General features: G+C 32.3%; 2 protein-coding genes across 2 annotated transcripts; one reads left to right on the forward strand and one right to left on the reverse strand.

Annotated features, from left to right (window-relative positions):
• The first annotated feature begins 8,284 nt into the window (after positions 1-8,284).
• Positions 8,285-9,257, forward strand: LOC105643180 (zinc ion-binding protein). The gene is made up of 2 exons (XM_012228253.3): positions 8,285-8,522; positions 8,815-9,257. Exons 1-2 carry the CDS (start codon positions 8,425-8,427, stop codon positions 9,092-9,094), a joined length of 378 nt encoding a protein of 125 aa, XP_012083643.1. The 5' UTR covers positions 8,285-8,424; the 3' UTR covers positions 9,095-9,257.
• Positions 9,258-13,037: 3,780 nt separating this feature from the next.
• LOC105643366 (Matrixin family protein) lies at positions 13,038-14,191 on the reverse strand. Its single transcript, XM_012228463.4, has one exon. It carries the CDS (start codon positions 14,143-14,145, stop codon positions 13,063-13,065), a length of 1,083 nt encoding a protein of 360 aa, XP_012083853.1. The 5' UTR covers positions 14,146-14,191; the 3' UTR covers positions 13,038-13,062.
• Between the last annotated feature and the right edge of the window lie 3,043 nt (positions 14,192-17,234).

Consider the following 17,234-nt stretch of genomic DNA (forward strand, 5'->3'; position numbering starts at 1 on the left):
ATCGTGATTAGAACTTCCTCATAAAGTTTAGAAAATTAATTAGAAACCCAATCAGTGAAATATACTGTGAATAGAACAACAGTTAGAACATGATATATTCACTTATTAGAATTCCAGAGTTCTAATGTTCCACAGAGATAAAGCTTATTCACGATTAGAATCAGAAACTCATTAACAACATCGCATTTCTAAACAGATTAACAGTTGCGTAAATAGAATATAATCAAGCAGAACTTCAGAAAGTAAAAGAAGATAAACACAGAAATTTATAGTGGTTCGGCACTAACTCGCCTACATCCACTCCCCAAGACGCATCTTGAGATCCTCCACTATGTTATCTCTTTTCAAGGGTAAGAGACAAACCAACAATACAAGGAAATAGATCAACACCTAGATCTAACCTTTATCCCACTAGATTTTCCAAAGGTTCTAGTTAACCTCAACCCCCTTTCTGATTTTACAGAGATCAGAAACTCAAATCAAGACATTAGAATCTCACACAAGGAGAAGGTCGCTTGATAACCTATAGCACCATAGCTTTTCACCTAAGCTATTACACAAAAGTTTTTCAAATAAAGAGCCTGTCTACAACAGATTACAAAATCTATATAGACAGAGAGAAATGCAAATATAAGCACAGGAAGAACAGAAAACGAATTTAGAAAACAGATTTAAAGATCAGAACTGTTCTTCAGAAAATGTTGTTAATAAATTTTCTTTTCTCTTAAAAATTTTTCTTGAAGCAAAGAGACGAAAAGAAATAGGGGGATTGAAAAGAGAGCTTTGAGAGATTTAAACTTTAAACAATAGACTCATACTCTTTTTGCAAAACCCATTCTTTTTAAGAGAGGAAATGGTTTTTATATGAAAAGATGATATTCTCTTTTGAAGTTAACGTTGAGATTATTTTTGCTTTAATGAGCAATAAAGTTTCTGATGTTTTTAAACTAACGAGGCAATGCATGGGTTGCAATTAAAAGGGCTGTTTGACCACATTTAATATTCACACATGCAAGGTTTGAAGGTGAAAGGTTCAGTTTAGAAAACAGTGTAACATTTATATCAGAAACAGCCAGCTGTATTAGAAATAGACAGCTGTATTAAATCAGAAACTGCTTTTTAGATCAGAAAATACTTTTTGCAGAATTTCATTTAATAGCTACCAAGAATATTTACTACAAAGATATTTTAGATGGAAAAACGTGAAGAGTAAAGATTTTGGCTATAAATTCTTAATAAATTTATTCAAAAACATTTCAAAACAATTTTGAGAGATGTAAAATAGATTTGTGCTTATAATATCATTTACTCTCTATCCTACAATAATTTCCTAAGACTTATTATAATATTAACTAATAGAAAATATCTTCATTAATCTTCATGGTCTTCAAATAAAAATCTTGGGATGTAGGAACTTCATTTCTTCAATAATTTTCAACAATAATTTCTGCATAAAATAATATTAGCACATACAAGAATATTAAATTTATTTGTTTTGTATAATCATCAAAATCTCAAGATAAAATTGACCCTTGAGCCAACAAAAAACACATTCGATATATATTCTTTCAGTTTCATCACAGTACAATTTATTTGTTTCTTCGGTTAAACTAAATTGAACCGAACCGATATATTTGGTTGGATTGCTTTCAGCACCAAGGACAAAGGACAACCTAGTGACAGTGAGTTGTGAACCAACACACCCAAAAGACTTGCAGCAGAAAATCTTAGGTGAACCGTATGAAGAATCCGGGTCAGACCCCATGTCTTGACTGAGGGAAATCCAGTGAGCCCCCACTAGCGATTTGCGATCCACATGTAATGCGTAGACCTGGCCCAGTAGCTGCATGATCGTAGGATGCGGGACCGCACCAATCAATACAACTTTTGATTTGTATGTTTGTTTGTACAATTTCCTTCCCACCAGCACAGCACAGCACAGCACTACCTGGGGATTCCAGTACGGAATACAACCTCAAAATTGCCGGGACAAAAAGTCAGGGGCATTGGGCGAAAAGTTAAGAAAATTGGAAAATAGAAGGAGAAAAGTCCAAAAGAGTGGGCCTTAGTTTTGTGTGTTTAGGATTTTGTGTGGGGCTACGTTGTTTCTTAGCCTCACATTTGTTGGGCCCAAAAACCAAATGGGTGGCATGATGTTGTAATATTTTTGACAGTGACACAGATCCACCTACAATTATTTTTGTGTTTGCTGTCAAGTTACGTTATGTCGGCGAGCTCTGATTCAGACACCATCCATCCTCCTTTTCTTTTTTTTTTTTTTTTTTTTTTTTTAATATAGGCATTTCTTGTTCCATATTCTAGGCAGACAAGAAGATTAACCTGAAAATCTCTTCCCCCCTTGTTTGGATAATTAGAGTAAAAGAAAGCAAATAGACAGAAAAAATAAGCAACTTTATTTCTCCCCCCCTTTTCTTTTGTTTAGATAAGAGAGGGAAGAAGGAAAATGGAGACGTCGTTCATTTTTTTCCTTCGTTATTTTCTTTTCCCCCTTTTACTTTTTCTGTATCCAAACAAAGTCTGGCATCTCCTAGTCTTTTCATTCAATATTGTGTGCATTTCTTCATTAATTAAAATTTAGTTTAAAGTCAAACTTACAGTTTTTCAGTTTTAGAAAACAATTTAACATTATTAAATTAAAAATTAACGATAATTATTTGCTGTCATTGACTGACCATATTCACAATTTTGTTTTACACATAATAAACAGTCAAAATTTGTCCCATAGCATTTAAAGTGTTTTATTGATTTAATTCGAGGATTAAAATTATATGGAGAGACTATTTAGTGTATGATGTGAATCCTTTTATTATTATTTTATTTATTTTTGGAGGAAGGCATGCGTGAATCCTTATTAAAATATGACGGTTGATGAGGTCAATTGGGTTGGGCCGTGAAGCTGACGTGGCTGCGTCGTCATGACCCAAAATTGTCAATGAACTTTTGAGAAACTTCGCTTATATGTCATTATATTGCATGACTTTAGGGCTTCATTAATGCCACTATGCATCCCTACATTCTCCCTCCGGATGGCTGCCATTTCATCTTCCAAGGTAAAATGTCAAAATAAATTAACCTTATTTAAACATATTTTTTATTATTTCTTTGCCATAAAGTTTAAATACCACCTTCTTATTTTTAATTAATATGAAAAATAATATTTACAATTAACATCTATTGCGATTAGTATCTGAAAATAAGAAATATGAGATGTCTTGTAACTATTCTTATTACTGAAAGCTGTGAACGTATTTCTTTATCTGTCCATAGACTTTTACCATTTCCAATTTGAATTATAAATTGATTTGAAAAGTCATTCGGTTTGACATGTAACTCCATAGAATTCACATCATGATTTGGTTTTTGCGGATCTAAAATATTGGACCGTGTCAGACAAGTTACAATTGACATCAAGTTTAGTGTTTGAAGTCACAGCTTTTCCCTTGATACGACATAACTCACAAGGTAGAAATCGTGCGATGAGTATGAACGGCACGTGGACGGTGAAGGATTGATTTTTTAAGAAACAGAGATAAATTAAAAGTGAGTAGATCAGACTGTAGAGTAACCTATTTACGGAATTCTGGTGCCAGATCTTTGGTGGTCCCAATAATAATCATGTAAAAAGGAGTTGGAGAGGCATGTGTTTTCCTTTAGGGATACAATTGCGTGTGGTTGACGTGCACAAGACTTCCCTTGTCCTATTGACTTTGCTAGCTACTTAATTATTTCTTGTCTGTAACCTAATTAACTTGCTAATCCCAGCATTAAGACTATAGTTGTTTGGGTTTATGTATGCTTGGAGTTGGACAAGTTGTATTAAAAGGACATAACAGATAGTAATTAACTAATAAATGGAAGTCTCACCCACTTGAAGAGGTTAAATCTAACTCATTTGACTGTAATTAGGGGTTGGATTAAATCAACTTTTGGCCTTTTTGGTGGCCAATTGTTTGATTAGAAACCATAATAAAAAGCAAAGCAACCTCTCCCAATCATAAATCTGTTACCTTAATCACCTATCTTCTCTAAAGAGCACTAAAAATTTTCGTACCTATCGAAATGGAGCCCCACGCCGTCGTGGTTGCTTAACAATTATTTCACTTTTATTATTATTTCGTTTATTTGATTCATAAGTTATTTCAAATAAATATTTTCACGATTGATGTTTCAATGGTCATTCTCGATAAGGATTAAAGCATTCATCTTAGAAAATGATTACTTTGAATCGTTAGACACAATTTTCAACTTTATGATTTTTATAGAAGTATTTACTTATTATTTTTTTAAAGGAAAAACGATAGATTTATTTTCAACAACTAATATTTCTGCCGTGCATACTTTAAAACTATATACATAGAAAACTCGTGTGATGAAAAATGTGATTTTTGTTTAAAATGAGAAAAGCATGATCTTATCTTAGTACGTACTAGTACCATGATTTTCAGCTTTTTTTTCAGGTCCTTACCCCCCATACGTCTCTCCGTTATCTTTTTCTCTCTCTCTTCCTATTTTTTAGAGCATAAATTTTAAGAATTAATTGATGGATTAGTTAAAATTTGCATTTAACTAAAATAAGTTTGTAGATTAAAATAATTTAATCTAAAAATTTCCAAAAGATTAAAATAAGTTAATATTTCTAACAATTTCACTTAAATATGATTTATAAATGAATTTCAGACAATGCTATATAAAATTATTATTCATATAAACTAAATTATCTTCAAAAGAAAAATCCCAAACTAAATAATAAACACACGAACGCAAAACACGACTATTATCATGTAAGAGATAACTCGATAATAAAAATGTCAGTTTCCATTAATGAATTAACTGTTTTAGGTTATTTGGTCGTTGTCGCGAACAAGAAGACGAGCTGATCAACGAACAAGTAAAATTAGTTCACTGCCTTATAACAACAATTTTAATCATATAATATTTCAAATTGTTGGATAACTATAATTTTTTTATTAAAAAAAAGTACAGTACAGATATTATTATAATAATAATAAAAGAGATCCTTAGAAGCTAGGCTAGGGTTACATCTATCTGTTTTGTTGAAATCAAAATAAGAAAAAATAATCATAGCTGAGTTAGTTAATAATGTTAGTTTAGGCGATAATAACAATATTGAATCTCTTGGCCTAATCCCCTCAAAAAGGCAGATTGGTAGCTTTGCCAAACCCACCTAGGCCCATCACAATTGCTGACATCAATGTCACCCTCTCACTCACATATCATCCTCGCAATGTAAAATAATAAAAAAAAACGGTCCAGTGATAATTTTCTTTATTCATACAGATCGAACACTCAATCCTTTAAATAAAAGATTTGAGTTTTTTTAGGTTGAATCTTGTTAAAATTACTCTATTAGTTTAGCAATTAGATTGATAATTTTGTGATCAAACATATAATTAAGCTTAAATAATAAAAAAATATGATACTTATTAATAGAAGAATGAGAATTTGTAATTAGTTAGGTAGAGAGAGTGAGAGGAAAAAAAAAAAAAAAAAAAAAAAGATATATCACTTATGGTCTTCAAGACAAATTTTAGACTTGGATGTTAATTTGCACGGACAAAACGTAGCTAGAGACCTAGACACCTACCTGGGGCTGTAGCAGAAGCCGCAAAAGTTACGCCGTATACAGCGTTTAACGTTATTTTGTGTAGAAGAAGCTAATTGTGAGTCAATCGCACGTTTAAAATGCTAATTTGATACAAACTAACCTACTGGAATATTCAATGCTTGAGGGCAAAATTTTGGTGGTTGTTTACATTCAATTTTTGTTTTTTATTTAGAAATAATTTTATAAATTTTCTTATATTTATTATATAATCTTTATCAATTAGAAAGATTTTAGGAACTTCTTCAATCTGTAAGCTTATTTATTTGTATGTATATTTATATAGAAAAATTTTTGTTATATATTTCGGTTAGTTATTTGGCTTAATCTATAAATTATAAAGTAATTACAATTTATTAGATTTTTATTTAGTTAAAATTGAATTACTGTCTATTTACTACTTATTTTTTCTGTAATTTCGCATATCAACAATTTTAATTATTTTATAACCATGTGATACTAAATTTTGATTCTATGAATACCTATTGTTTGTTCAACATTCTGATGTCAATATCGGATTTTATTTGACAAACAAAAGAATCCAAACTTTAATATTATATTTACCTTATTTGAGATTCTCAAAATCTTGAAATTTCGAAAAATGAATTTTTCCAATATATATATTTAAAACACTATCAATTTCCTTCCCCGTCAGCTGGTGGTCCAATTTAATACCTTAGTCTCCTTTTATAAAGAAAAAAGAGTTTGCTTTAAAATAATAATAATAATAATAATAATAAAAGCTAAGGAGAGAAAGGTAATGGCCTTGAATGCCAAAAGAGACGACGGAGATTTTGGAACATGTTGAAGTGATGCGATGAAATCCGACATTTAAAATATAGGATTTGGTCCTATTATACGATATAGACGGCTAAAAAAAAAATATATATATATATATATTTAAATCAAAATATTAAACTAATATATAGGGTTGACTGTAATCTTTTTCTCGAAGTATCTATTAATTTAATCCTGCCACTTATGCAAATTGGGCATAAACAACATTATTTCTATTTCATGGGTTCCACTAAAGCTGGTTCTAAAAGCCTTTCTTTTGAGTTTAAAATAATTAATTATTTTAATTAACTTAAAGAATTATATAATTATAAATTACTATTTTTTAAATTAAATTAAGGAATAGAAAAAGATGTATAGTAAGTTGAGCAATTGGAGGCCAACTGATGACAGATCCCTTATGTGAATTCTTAAACAAAAAGCAGATAGAAAGTGTCTTTACCCCACGTGATGCTTATCAACTTTATCTTGTACAATCTTATTTATCGCACCATTCCTCTTTGTCCTAACTCCTATTTCTTGTCTCCCTTTTTCTTTTTAGATTTCTAATTTGTTTCCAAAAAATTAATTTTCTTTGTAAGAAACTACTTTTTAAATAAAAAAAAAATGGTGAAATAAACATATTGTTGTACAAACTCTTAGTGTTAATAAAAATAATATAAAAAACTTAATGATGGTGAAATAAAATATTCATTTTCATATTTATATTAAAAGTTTGCAGCAAAATCTTAAAAATAATGGGAGCTAATACTCACACACGTGACTTTCAAAAAAAAAAAAAAAATACACGTGCGTGCTGATTCAAAGCACATAGTTACAGGTGCGAAGCATGGTATCTTTTTTCTCCGCGGGGCTGCTTTCCACTTTTGATTATAGCGTTGCAGACTTGGATTAAAGGCAAGTAGCTACGCGTTACTGTAGTCTTTAATTAGTGAAATTCCTAAATTTCGCATTGGAAACAATTTTATGACAACCATATCCCTTCCTTGTTATAGACACCAACAATTACCAAGTTGACCAATTTTGGCGTTTTTTACTCCGCTTTTACCACTTAACTTGTTCCAAGGAAACCAAACCCACTCTCTGCAATTACGCGTGTAATCTTGACTCGTGATATTTCATTTAAATGCATTAAAATTTAGAATCATATTTTATTATTTAAAAATAAATGATAACATAATTAATAATTTTCGATAATAATATTTTTTTACTTTAAAATTTTATTTTCTTCAAATAAAATAATTAAATTTATTTTCTTTCTTTCGTTATCATCCAAAAACAAGAATAAAAATAACAGTAATAGAAAATTGTTTGCTCCTCATTAATTTTCTTTCTTTTTTTTTTCAAATTGTATTGAGAAATTAAGTTTTAAATGTAATTCTTAATTACTTAATTAATGGAGTATAAATAAAATATATCCACATTAAAAATTAATTTGACAATGTCAATAATATTAATCTGCCCTCAATCTCGTATGCAAATAAAGAGGAAAAAAAAAACGTTTCGTTGTTGTAATACATAAGTGGATGTGACGCTCCTTCGAGAAGCGTGAAAGAACCAACTATAACTGCCAAATGTACGTGGCAGAGCCAAAAAACCAGAACAAGACAAAACAGGAAAAGAAATAGGTAGGAAACCAAATAAAGCAAGCTCAGCCTGGGACACAACTGTCATTTTTCCTTCTAAAAATTTTAAGGTTCACAACTCTCTCCTTTGTAACTGAAAACGACTGCAAGCAACCTGTGGTCTACCTGTGTGCATATATTTTCATATGTATATATTATTTTCTGTGGGATTTATACACTGACCCGATAACCATTGCCATTTCTTTATATATATACACAGCGCAAACACAGAATTGTCGCTCCTGTAGTGTTCTATCTCTTCTTGGTTTGATCAGTTTCTTTCTCACTACTCACTTTATCTATATCTAAACACCTATTCTGCCTGTTCAAGGAAATTGAAAAACTTCTTTCCTCCCATCAATGGTGGATCTTCAAACTGTATGTTGCATGTGCGGCGACGTCGGTTTCCCTGACAAGCTCTTCCGTTGCAGCAAATGCCGTCATCGTTTTCAGCACTCGTAAGCTTTTCTCCTCCTCCTCCTCCTCCTCCTCCTCCTCCTCCTTTCACCACCACCACCATCATCATAATCACAAATATATTTTTATATGATTCTGTGAATCGTTATCGTTGTCCTATTTGATAGGCACCCATAGCTGTATTCATCTCTTTCTCATCATGGTTAGATTTTTCCGCACCGACAACTACAAGCATCATATCAACCACCGCCACCACCACCACCGCCACCATATTTATCTTTCTTTTTTATTTATAAACATAATATAAAATCTTTTGCATAAATCGATATTTAGGTATTGCAGCAACTACTACAGTGAATTATCGGAGCCAATTGGACTCTGCGATTGGTGCCAGAGCGAGGAAAGAAATGCAAGACATGGAAACTCTTCAAAGAAATCCGTGGCTGGACATGATAGTGGAGGAGTAACTAACCGATCGGAATACTCGGGCGACAAAATCAAGCAACATGATCGCGAAGAGGGCGCCGCAGAAAAGGGAAAAAGCCCAAGCGGAGTTCCTTCTCCAAGAACGGCTACTCGCAGGTACAAGCTTCTCAAGGATGTCATGTGTTAGAAGGGGAAGTTTTTCATAGTAGAAGTTAATTATAATACTAAGTAATATAAAAACTGTGTTCGTGAGTGTTTTTCTTAAATTTTCAGTTCTGGATGAGTTTTAGTTATCGTTTGTGATGGCCAAGAAGTTAATAAAATAATATGACTTCTTTTCCTTTTTAAAATATGATCGATCGGTGGCACAAGTTCTCAAGCTCCTCCCTTTTTCCAGAATTTCTTTAATTTCGTACTATCTTATATAATAATAATATATATACTAGTTTTCAAGTGAGGATTTTGTTAGATATTACAGGTTTCGTGCAAGAAAAAATATTAGGAGCTACCCATAAAATATATGTTATATGCTACAAAATTGGCTTAGTACTCATTAAAAGAATCTAATTCGGTCGGGAATTACATATTTGAAAAATAGTGTTGGATAAGTACGAAGAAATTAAAAAAAAAAAAAAGGAAAAAAAAGATGGTGGTGGTGCTGTGAAAAATATTGGCTAGGTTTGGGCGTAGGGTTTGTCTGTGACAGCGACACAGTGACAGCAGAATCCTTGGGAGGAGTTGCACCTCTCCTCATTTGCTTTGTTGAGTCTCTTAAGAAGAATTGAATGCATAGAATAGAACTCGTAGTACCAAAACCTGCAAAAACTTTTACAGATTCATTGAAGGCCTTTAATTGCTAGGCCACCCCTCTCCTCCCCGTCATTGTTGGCGGAAGAAACTACAGAGGGTAAGCAGTAATACTAATAATAATACTGTTTATACAGATCAAACAAAAGGACCTTATTGGAGAAGACTAGTGTTGAAGTCATGAAGTGGGGTTCTTTGGGTTCAATTCTAGACCATTCATTTATTATTATTATTATTATTATTTTTTTTTTTGGTTTTTTGGATCGAGATTTCATCGGCTCTTGATATTTTTTCTTACATGTTTTGTACTGTGTCTACCCGTATAGATGTATGAAATATCTTCCAAGTACAGAAACTGATTAGGTCGCTTCCACTGTATTTGTTCTGGCCATTTATGACAAACCAACAAAGTTCCCTTCTCATTGGGGATATTGAAATGACAATGAAGCCATCAACTTTATCTTCCAAAGTCTCTTTTCTTTTCTTTCCTTAGTCAATCTTACCAATTTTATCATTCTTTTTTCACTTCCCATTTTATTTCCCTACCAACTTTCTCTCGCTCTCTCACACACACAAAGCCTGACTTATTGTCTGATAATCTTCATATGAATCTTATTTGAAGATGAAGGGAAGTACCTATAAATAACCTATGCATTATTACCCGATATTTGACTGCACTTTCCTTTATTTCGAAACTATCATCACAGAGTCACATGCTTGCTTCGTTTAACGCCCTTCTCTTTTCAATAAGCAAACAACTCCAAGATAAAGTAATCTCATTTCATAAACTTCAAAAAACAGTAAATATGTTAGCTTTACCTGAAAATTATTAAGATTAATGCATATTCTTGCAAAGGGTCTGTTTGTTTTCTTTTCTTTTCTATAATATAGTAATTATTTATTTATCTACTAGCTTGCTACGTATAAGTAATGCGTTTTTAACGTGAACTGCTGCCTCTGGTTATCCATTTGTCTAACAGTTATAAGTTCATGAGGTAGTATCACCTATAAAAGTTTACCTACTGCTTGCTTTATTTTGTTTCCAGACACTGCCGGATTTGGAAACGTTACTTGAGTCAAAGGAAACTGTAATTTTCATAATTCACCGTTTGACGTATTCATACAGGAAAAGATGTTAATCGACAAATCAGAAAGTCTTTAAATAATGCACATTAATTTTCATTAAAGAGAAAAAAAATTATTCTAATTCAAAACTTTTTCTTAATGTTTGTGTTATAAAATCAACTAGAAAGATTCTGCACGATCATTACTTGGTTTGTGTTGGAGGGAAATTAAAGTGGATGCGGTTGGATTATTAGATTAAAGGTGTTAATAAGATCTGATCTGCTCAAGTGTTTCTTTGATAATAATTATGAAACAATCTCTCGTACCCAATGGAAATCAATTTTCTTCCAAGTCTGCATAAGAAAATCACGAAACATAGTCCAATATTGAGGTGGGGCATGCATTATCTCTGTCACGATGAATATTGGTTAACTAGTCACATTTACTTATTAATCTATTACTAACCTTACTCGACCTACTTAATTAGGCAAATCAAAGCTATTTAGGGAGCAATATGAGCAATCTTGAACAATTAAAAATTAAAATTGTTATCTTATTTAAACTATAATAAAAAGTGATTTTAAGTGCTAAGCGGTTTTTGCCATATTAAATGTTTAATTCATAAAAAAAAAAAACACTTATAAAAATACTTCAGAAATAAAATTAATTCCATAAAAAAAACAAATATATTTGATAAAATTTTTATTATGGGTTATCAAAGAAAATCTTACACGTGGATGTCATTAGCATCGAAAATGTCAACTCTTAATAGCCTAAATGTAAAAGGAACAAGAAAAAGGAAAAGCAACAGAGTAAAAAAGAAAAAAAAATGTTTTCTTATATATTTTATTTTCGCAGCCCATTATCTTAGAAACGAAAAGTCTGCCAATCTCACTTACAACATCAGTAAACTAAAGTACTACCACTGATGACTGATTATAATTAATTAATTAATTAATTAGCAAATACTAAAATGAGGAATGTGGTAAGCACAAGGATGACTATACCGATGTTAAGTTTAGTCTCCGATATGGCAAAAAGGGCAAGAGTAACAGTAACAGTAACAGTGTGGGCGGTGATATTATGGTTGGCGTGGTAGAGTGAGAAAGTGAGTTATGGTCAGCTCGCTCGCAGTTCCCGAAGAGAGCCTGAGTAGGAAGCCTTTTTGCCATGTTGCCGTTCCCAGAATAAGGTTGGAACTTGGGACACCACTCCTTCTACATGTGCTGCTTTTATTTCACTCGTGTGCAACTCGATTTATATTTTCATTTTTAGTTTTTAATTGGGATTCTCCACGAAATCTAAGGAACAGTATGTACCATCTTGTAATTTCCAAATTATATTAAGAAACTAAAATTTATTTTCGTGGATAGATCAAAAGATAATCACTGACATTGGCATATGTATGATCATGAAAATTACAGGAGAGGAATGCGCAGCAATTAATATTATTATTAAATTATTTGAAGGTGAAATGATAATTGAAGTCGTGTTCTGCACTTTTTCCAGGTGCATGAAGCCGACCTCCTACTCATGCCGGCCGGGCCGCCCATTCTTATCGCATCAGTGTATCGCTAAGATAGTGACTGCCTAAGACTTTGTTTAAATTATCTGCTGACTTTGACATTGACTCTTAAATATATAAGATTTTTTTTATCCCGAAATGAATTTAATTAAAGCGCACTACATATTTAAAATTTTAAGAAAAATTAATTAAATAAAAAAATATACATATTGATAGATGGTTTAAAGTCTCCTTGTCGGTCCCATCCAAAAATCTTTCATACAAAATATAATCATTAATTAATTAAAGTCTACTTAATTATTCATTATCCATATCTAAATCTAAACATAAGAAACAAGTTAAAGTTGATAGATTGCTTAAATTTGAAAAAAGTTATGAAGTTGGTGTGTTCAGAATCTCAAGTTAAGGTTGTTTTCTCCAATTCAAAAACAAATAACAAGAATAATCCACCAAACACAGTAAGGGGCATGACAGATGTGTCCGTTTTACCAAACACAGAATTTCACTTCCGTAAAGGGAATTAATTGATTGTCGTGTAGAAGTTAATTAAAGAGAAACGACAATATATTAAATTGGTAGTGAAACGACAATGCGTAGAAGTTAAGAATATCTCTGAAGAAAATGTTTTTTTTTTCTCTATTTTTAGATGAATGTTATGATTTAACATTACAGATCAATTCCATATATGTATATAGCCAAAAAAAAAAAAAAAAAAGAATTGTGGCATGAAAAAAAAAAAAAAAGAAAAGGAAAAGAAGTTACATGCACAGAGAAAGGATCAACGTCAAAGCCGTAATTAAGGTGGCCCACAAGGAAGATCTGATGGTGAGATGAAGGGCTGTATTTGTAGAAATATCAGATTCTAACAAAGACCCAAGTGTGAAATTAGGGTTAGATCCATAAAGAGCTTGAACTCCCTGTACATCATCCACACTCAATTCCACCTTCTTTTTCCTAGGTTTTAAACTGGGATACATTACCGCCTCTTTAACTGACGAGTGGGCCAACCCTAACAGATGGCCTATCTCATGTATTGCCACCGATTCCAAATCTACTGCCACCTTTGATTTCTCCATTTCGAAATCAACGGTCCATGTTTCAGAAGCGTCTAGATGGAACTTGCCGCTTTCTGGCGAAAATGAGTGGGCCAGCACTCCCAAAGCTCCATCAAACGGTTCTCCATCGCCATGATCGCCACTGTAAAATCCTATTTTAATATCCGCGAAACCATAATCATTCGTCTCTATGAAGCTTACCGGAATGACCGATTCCCATCGACCGAAAGCGCGTTTAAACACGTCTTTAATATCCGCTAAGCTCAAGTAACTGATCCTGTTCACAGGCGAGAACGCGTAAGTGAGAGTCATCGGTATGTGGCGAGCCCACCGTGGTTTTCCGGGGAAATAAACGTAATTTTTTGAAAAATGCAGTTTCTGGACTGTATCGGGTACGCCGCATCTCGGTGCCATCATTTGCGATAGAGTAAGTACATCGAGCTTACCAGTAATTGGGAGACCCAGTTTAGCTTGATATCGAAAAACCGCCGATTCCAAATGAGCATCGAAAATATCGGTAATGTTATGAAAATCTCGTAACGGGAGATAACCGAAATGATGGAAGTATCTTTTGAGTTCGGACATGCCGCTGACGTGACTACCCTTCCTGGCATTAAGAAAGCTCTTGAAATGATGCCACGTGTAGTTCTTGTAGTGATGCTCCGTTGTGTCGAGTGGCGGCGTTAATAAAAATCGCGGTGGCGGTCTGGAGGCTATGCATGGCGGGTTATGGAGGAGAAATATGATAAAGGAAGTGAAGAAATAAGGACCGAGATATTGAAGCATTTTCGGTGTTGCAAGTGAAGACTGAAGTGGGTGGAGGGGGGAGTTTTATTAGAAAGAAAGGGTAAATTGGGTACATTACGTGGAAGGTTTTAATGATATTATGATTTTGATTAAATGATTGAAAAATAAGTAACGCTTATATGATTAGGATAGGACTTTGTATAATAGATAGATAAATGAAATAATAATGCAAGTTTAGGACAACTTTTTTTTTGTGGCCCCCCTAATTTGTATATATGTATATGTTTTATAGCCTCTTAAAACTTAATTATGAAATTATAATAATTAATTGATAATATATAACTTTATATTTTTACTGATTAGGGCTTCAAATTAATTAATTTGGTGAAACTGGTTTTTATTATAATGAGTTAATGATTGAAATCCAAGCAATTACGAACCAAGACTTGGGATGATCATATCTTTTTGACTAAATCACGATTAAAAAAAAAAAAAAAAAAATCATCCTTAGAAAGATTAGAGCATGCATGTGCATTTTAGGTACACATTGTAAATGAAATTCGAAAACCTATGAGATTGTGACTTGTGAGTGAGTTATAACTTAGAGCACAAATAACAAAAATGAAATGGTTGAAGTCTTTATTTTGTTATCCGTTAAACAAGAGTATAAGCTGACTGTTGCGGTTGTTGGGGTTCATGATTGTTGCGGTTGTTGCCATTCTTTCTTCTCTATCTCATATCTCAATCTCAGTCGCTGCCGTGTGAATGACTCAATCTGCAAACTCACCAAACTGAATCTAAAAGCTTTGAACGTGCACATGACTCTATCTCTCAGCCGCTACTAAACTGTCAACGGAAACCAAAATATAATGAACAAAAAATCGGTGCTTTTTTGGCAGTGGAAGTTAAATTTTTTTTATATATTTTTTAAATAATATTACGTAATATTATTTTTTTAAAAAATGATGTTATTGCTTTGGGGCCAAAACTGTATCTCCAAACTAACCGGGCCTCCAAGTCATTTTTGACCCAACGAAGCAAGGGCCGTAAACAGCCCAAGTATATAAAATTCATTTTATTTGTTCTTTTCTGTAAATATATTTTAAAAGGCAAACTAATTTGTATTTCAAATTGCTTAACCTAAAGCTTACAGATTTTTAGAATTTAAATAAAGGTATAATACCAAGAATTATTTAATTTTGATCACGCATATTACAATAAATTTTATAATTTTTTTAATTAATATTAATAAATTGTCTTGGATAATTAATTGTTTTTAGGGAAACGTTATGTATAATTATTTGAAAAAGTTAAAGTATATCTTTAATAATTTTCATCTACAAATAATAATTATATTTAAATTTTAAATTTATTAAATTACAGTATATTATAATATTAACATAAAAAAAAACAGTATTACTTGTGTCACAAAAAGCTGTAAAAGAGTAGTTAAATTGTAAAACTCGCATCTATCCATCGGATTTCTGTAGTTGACTTTTTATAGGACTCTGTCAGAGTTAGGCAGTTAGCTGTGTGAAGAGGAGAGAGATAGGATAGGTCCGATAGGAGGTTAAGAAGAGACCTGGCACGAGTTTGCTTATGAGTTCAGAGATATTATCACTGCAATAATATAAAACAGAAGAGGACCCATCCTGACTCAGCATTGATGTAACATCTTGACCCTTTCTCCTTCTTTACCACTCCGGGTAAAAAAATCCCACTCCATTCCCATTTCTCCCTATCGCTTCTGTTGGAAATTCAGAATATTCCCATCTACTTTTCCAATTTCTTTTTCTATCTTCATGAATCGTCCTACCTCCATTAATGTTTTCTTAAAGCTTTTTGATTCATCGAACCTATACCTTTTTCTATGTTTCGGTAGTGTAGTTTTTATTATAATGTTTAGAATCACTAAACGTTGTAGTTAATTTTGCCGAACGGTATGATTTTCTTTTGTAGAGCTAAAATATGAAGAATTCTTGAACTCTTATCTGCAACTCATCAGAATGTCACAATGTAATCTTATGTCTCTAATGGTTAACACTGGAGTTGTAAATGGTCCCCTTTCAAATCGTCCAAACAAGAAAAAGAAAAAGATAAAAACAATGGTCCCCTCCTCTTATATATGTTTATCCATTCTTCCCGATTGCAATCTTTTTTGTTGTTTCATTAAAAGGAACAATGCGGTCTCAAACTAAACTAGCCATCTCTGTGAGTTGCACAACCCAGTTCAAGTACGGGCTATGGAATTCTCGAATCAAGTTTGTTGAGTTACACGTGTCAAACACCCACTTCATACAAGTCTTTGTTTTCCATCCCTCCATCTATATATGTCCCTGCTTTGTGGGAACAGATCAGAGACCACCCCGTGATTATTGTTAATTTCCTTCAATGAAAAAGTTACTTTCTTCTCCATCATACACGTGGCTCATTATGGATGCCTAACTTTCTTTGATCCTTTCAAAATTGGTCCCAGCTACATTGGATACCCCATTTCTTTTTTTTTTTTTTTTTTTTCATTCCATATATTATATATAATGAATTTTTTATATTTTGCAATATCCAAAGCATTTACGCTACTTTAAACGTCCATTAAAAGCATTACAATCCCGTATTTAAATAAGATAAACCACTATAAGAAGAATGAATTAAATGTTAGCACTTCAAGAATTGAACCGGGGACTAATAGCATCAACCTTGTGACTAAGCTAGGGATACTTGCACCCCATCACTTAAACACCCGACTGTCGGGCTCTGTAGTTCACTAATTTTTCTTATCTCCAGGAAAAGTAAAATTTTTTTTTTTCTAAATTGGAAATGTTAATTGTTGAGTTGCTGCAGCCATGAGAATTATTCATTGCATGAAAGATTTTTGTAACAAAAATTATTTAAAAACAATAAATATGAATGACGTATGTTTCTGAAATTGACAAATGACTAGTGGCCATCAATGTCAGGCAGCTCCTGTTTGCTTTTTTACCCACAGCAGGTAAAACTGCTTAAAAGTTATTATTTCCCATTCCTGAAATAAATCGAGCCTTTTTTAATTCAAATATAAATCTCTAATTATTAAAAATTGCTCAAAAAACAAAAAGACCTAAATTTTTATTCAAAAAAAAAAATATAAA

This window comes from Jatropha curcas, chromosome 5 (assembly GCF_041381405.1).
Source record: "Jatropha curcas cultivar XTBG-Jc1 chromosome 5, XTBG_Jcur_1.0, whole genome shotgun sequence".
NCBI lineage: Eukaryota > Viridiplantae > Streptophyta > Magnoliopsida > Malpighiales > Euphorbiaceae > Jatropha > Jatropha curcas.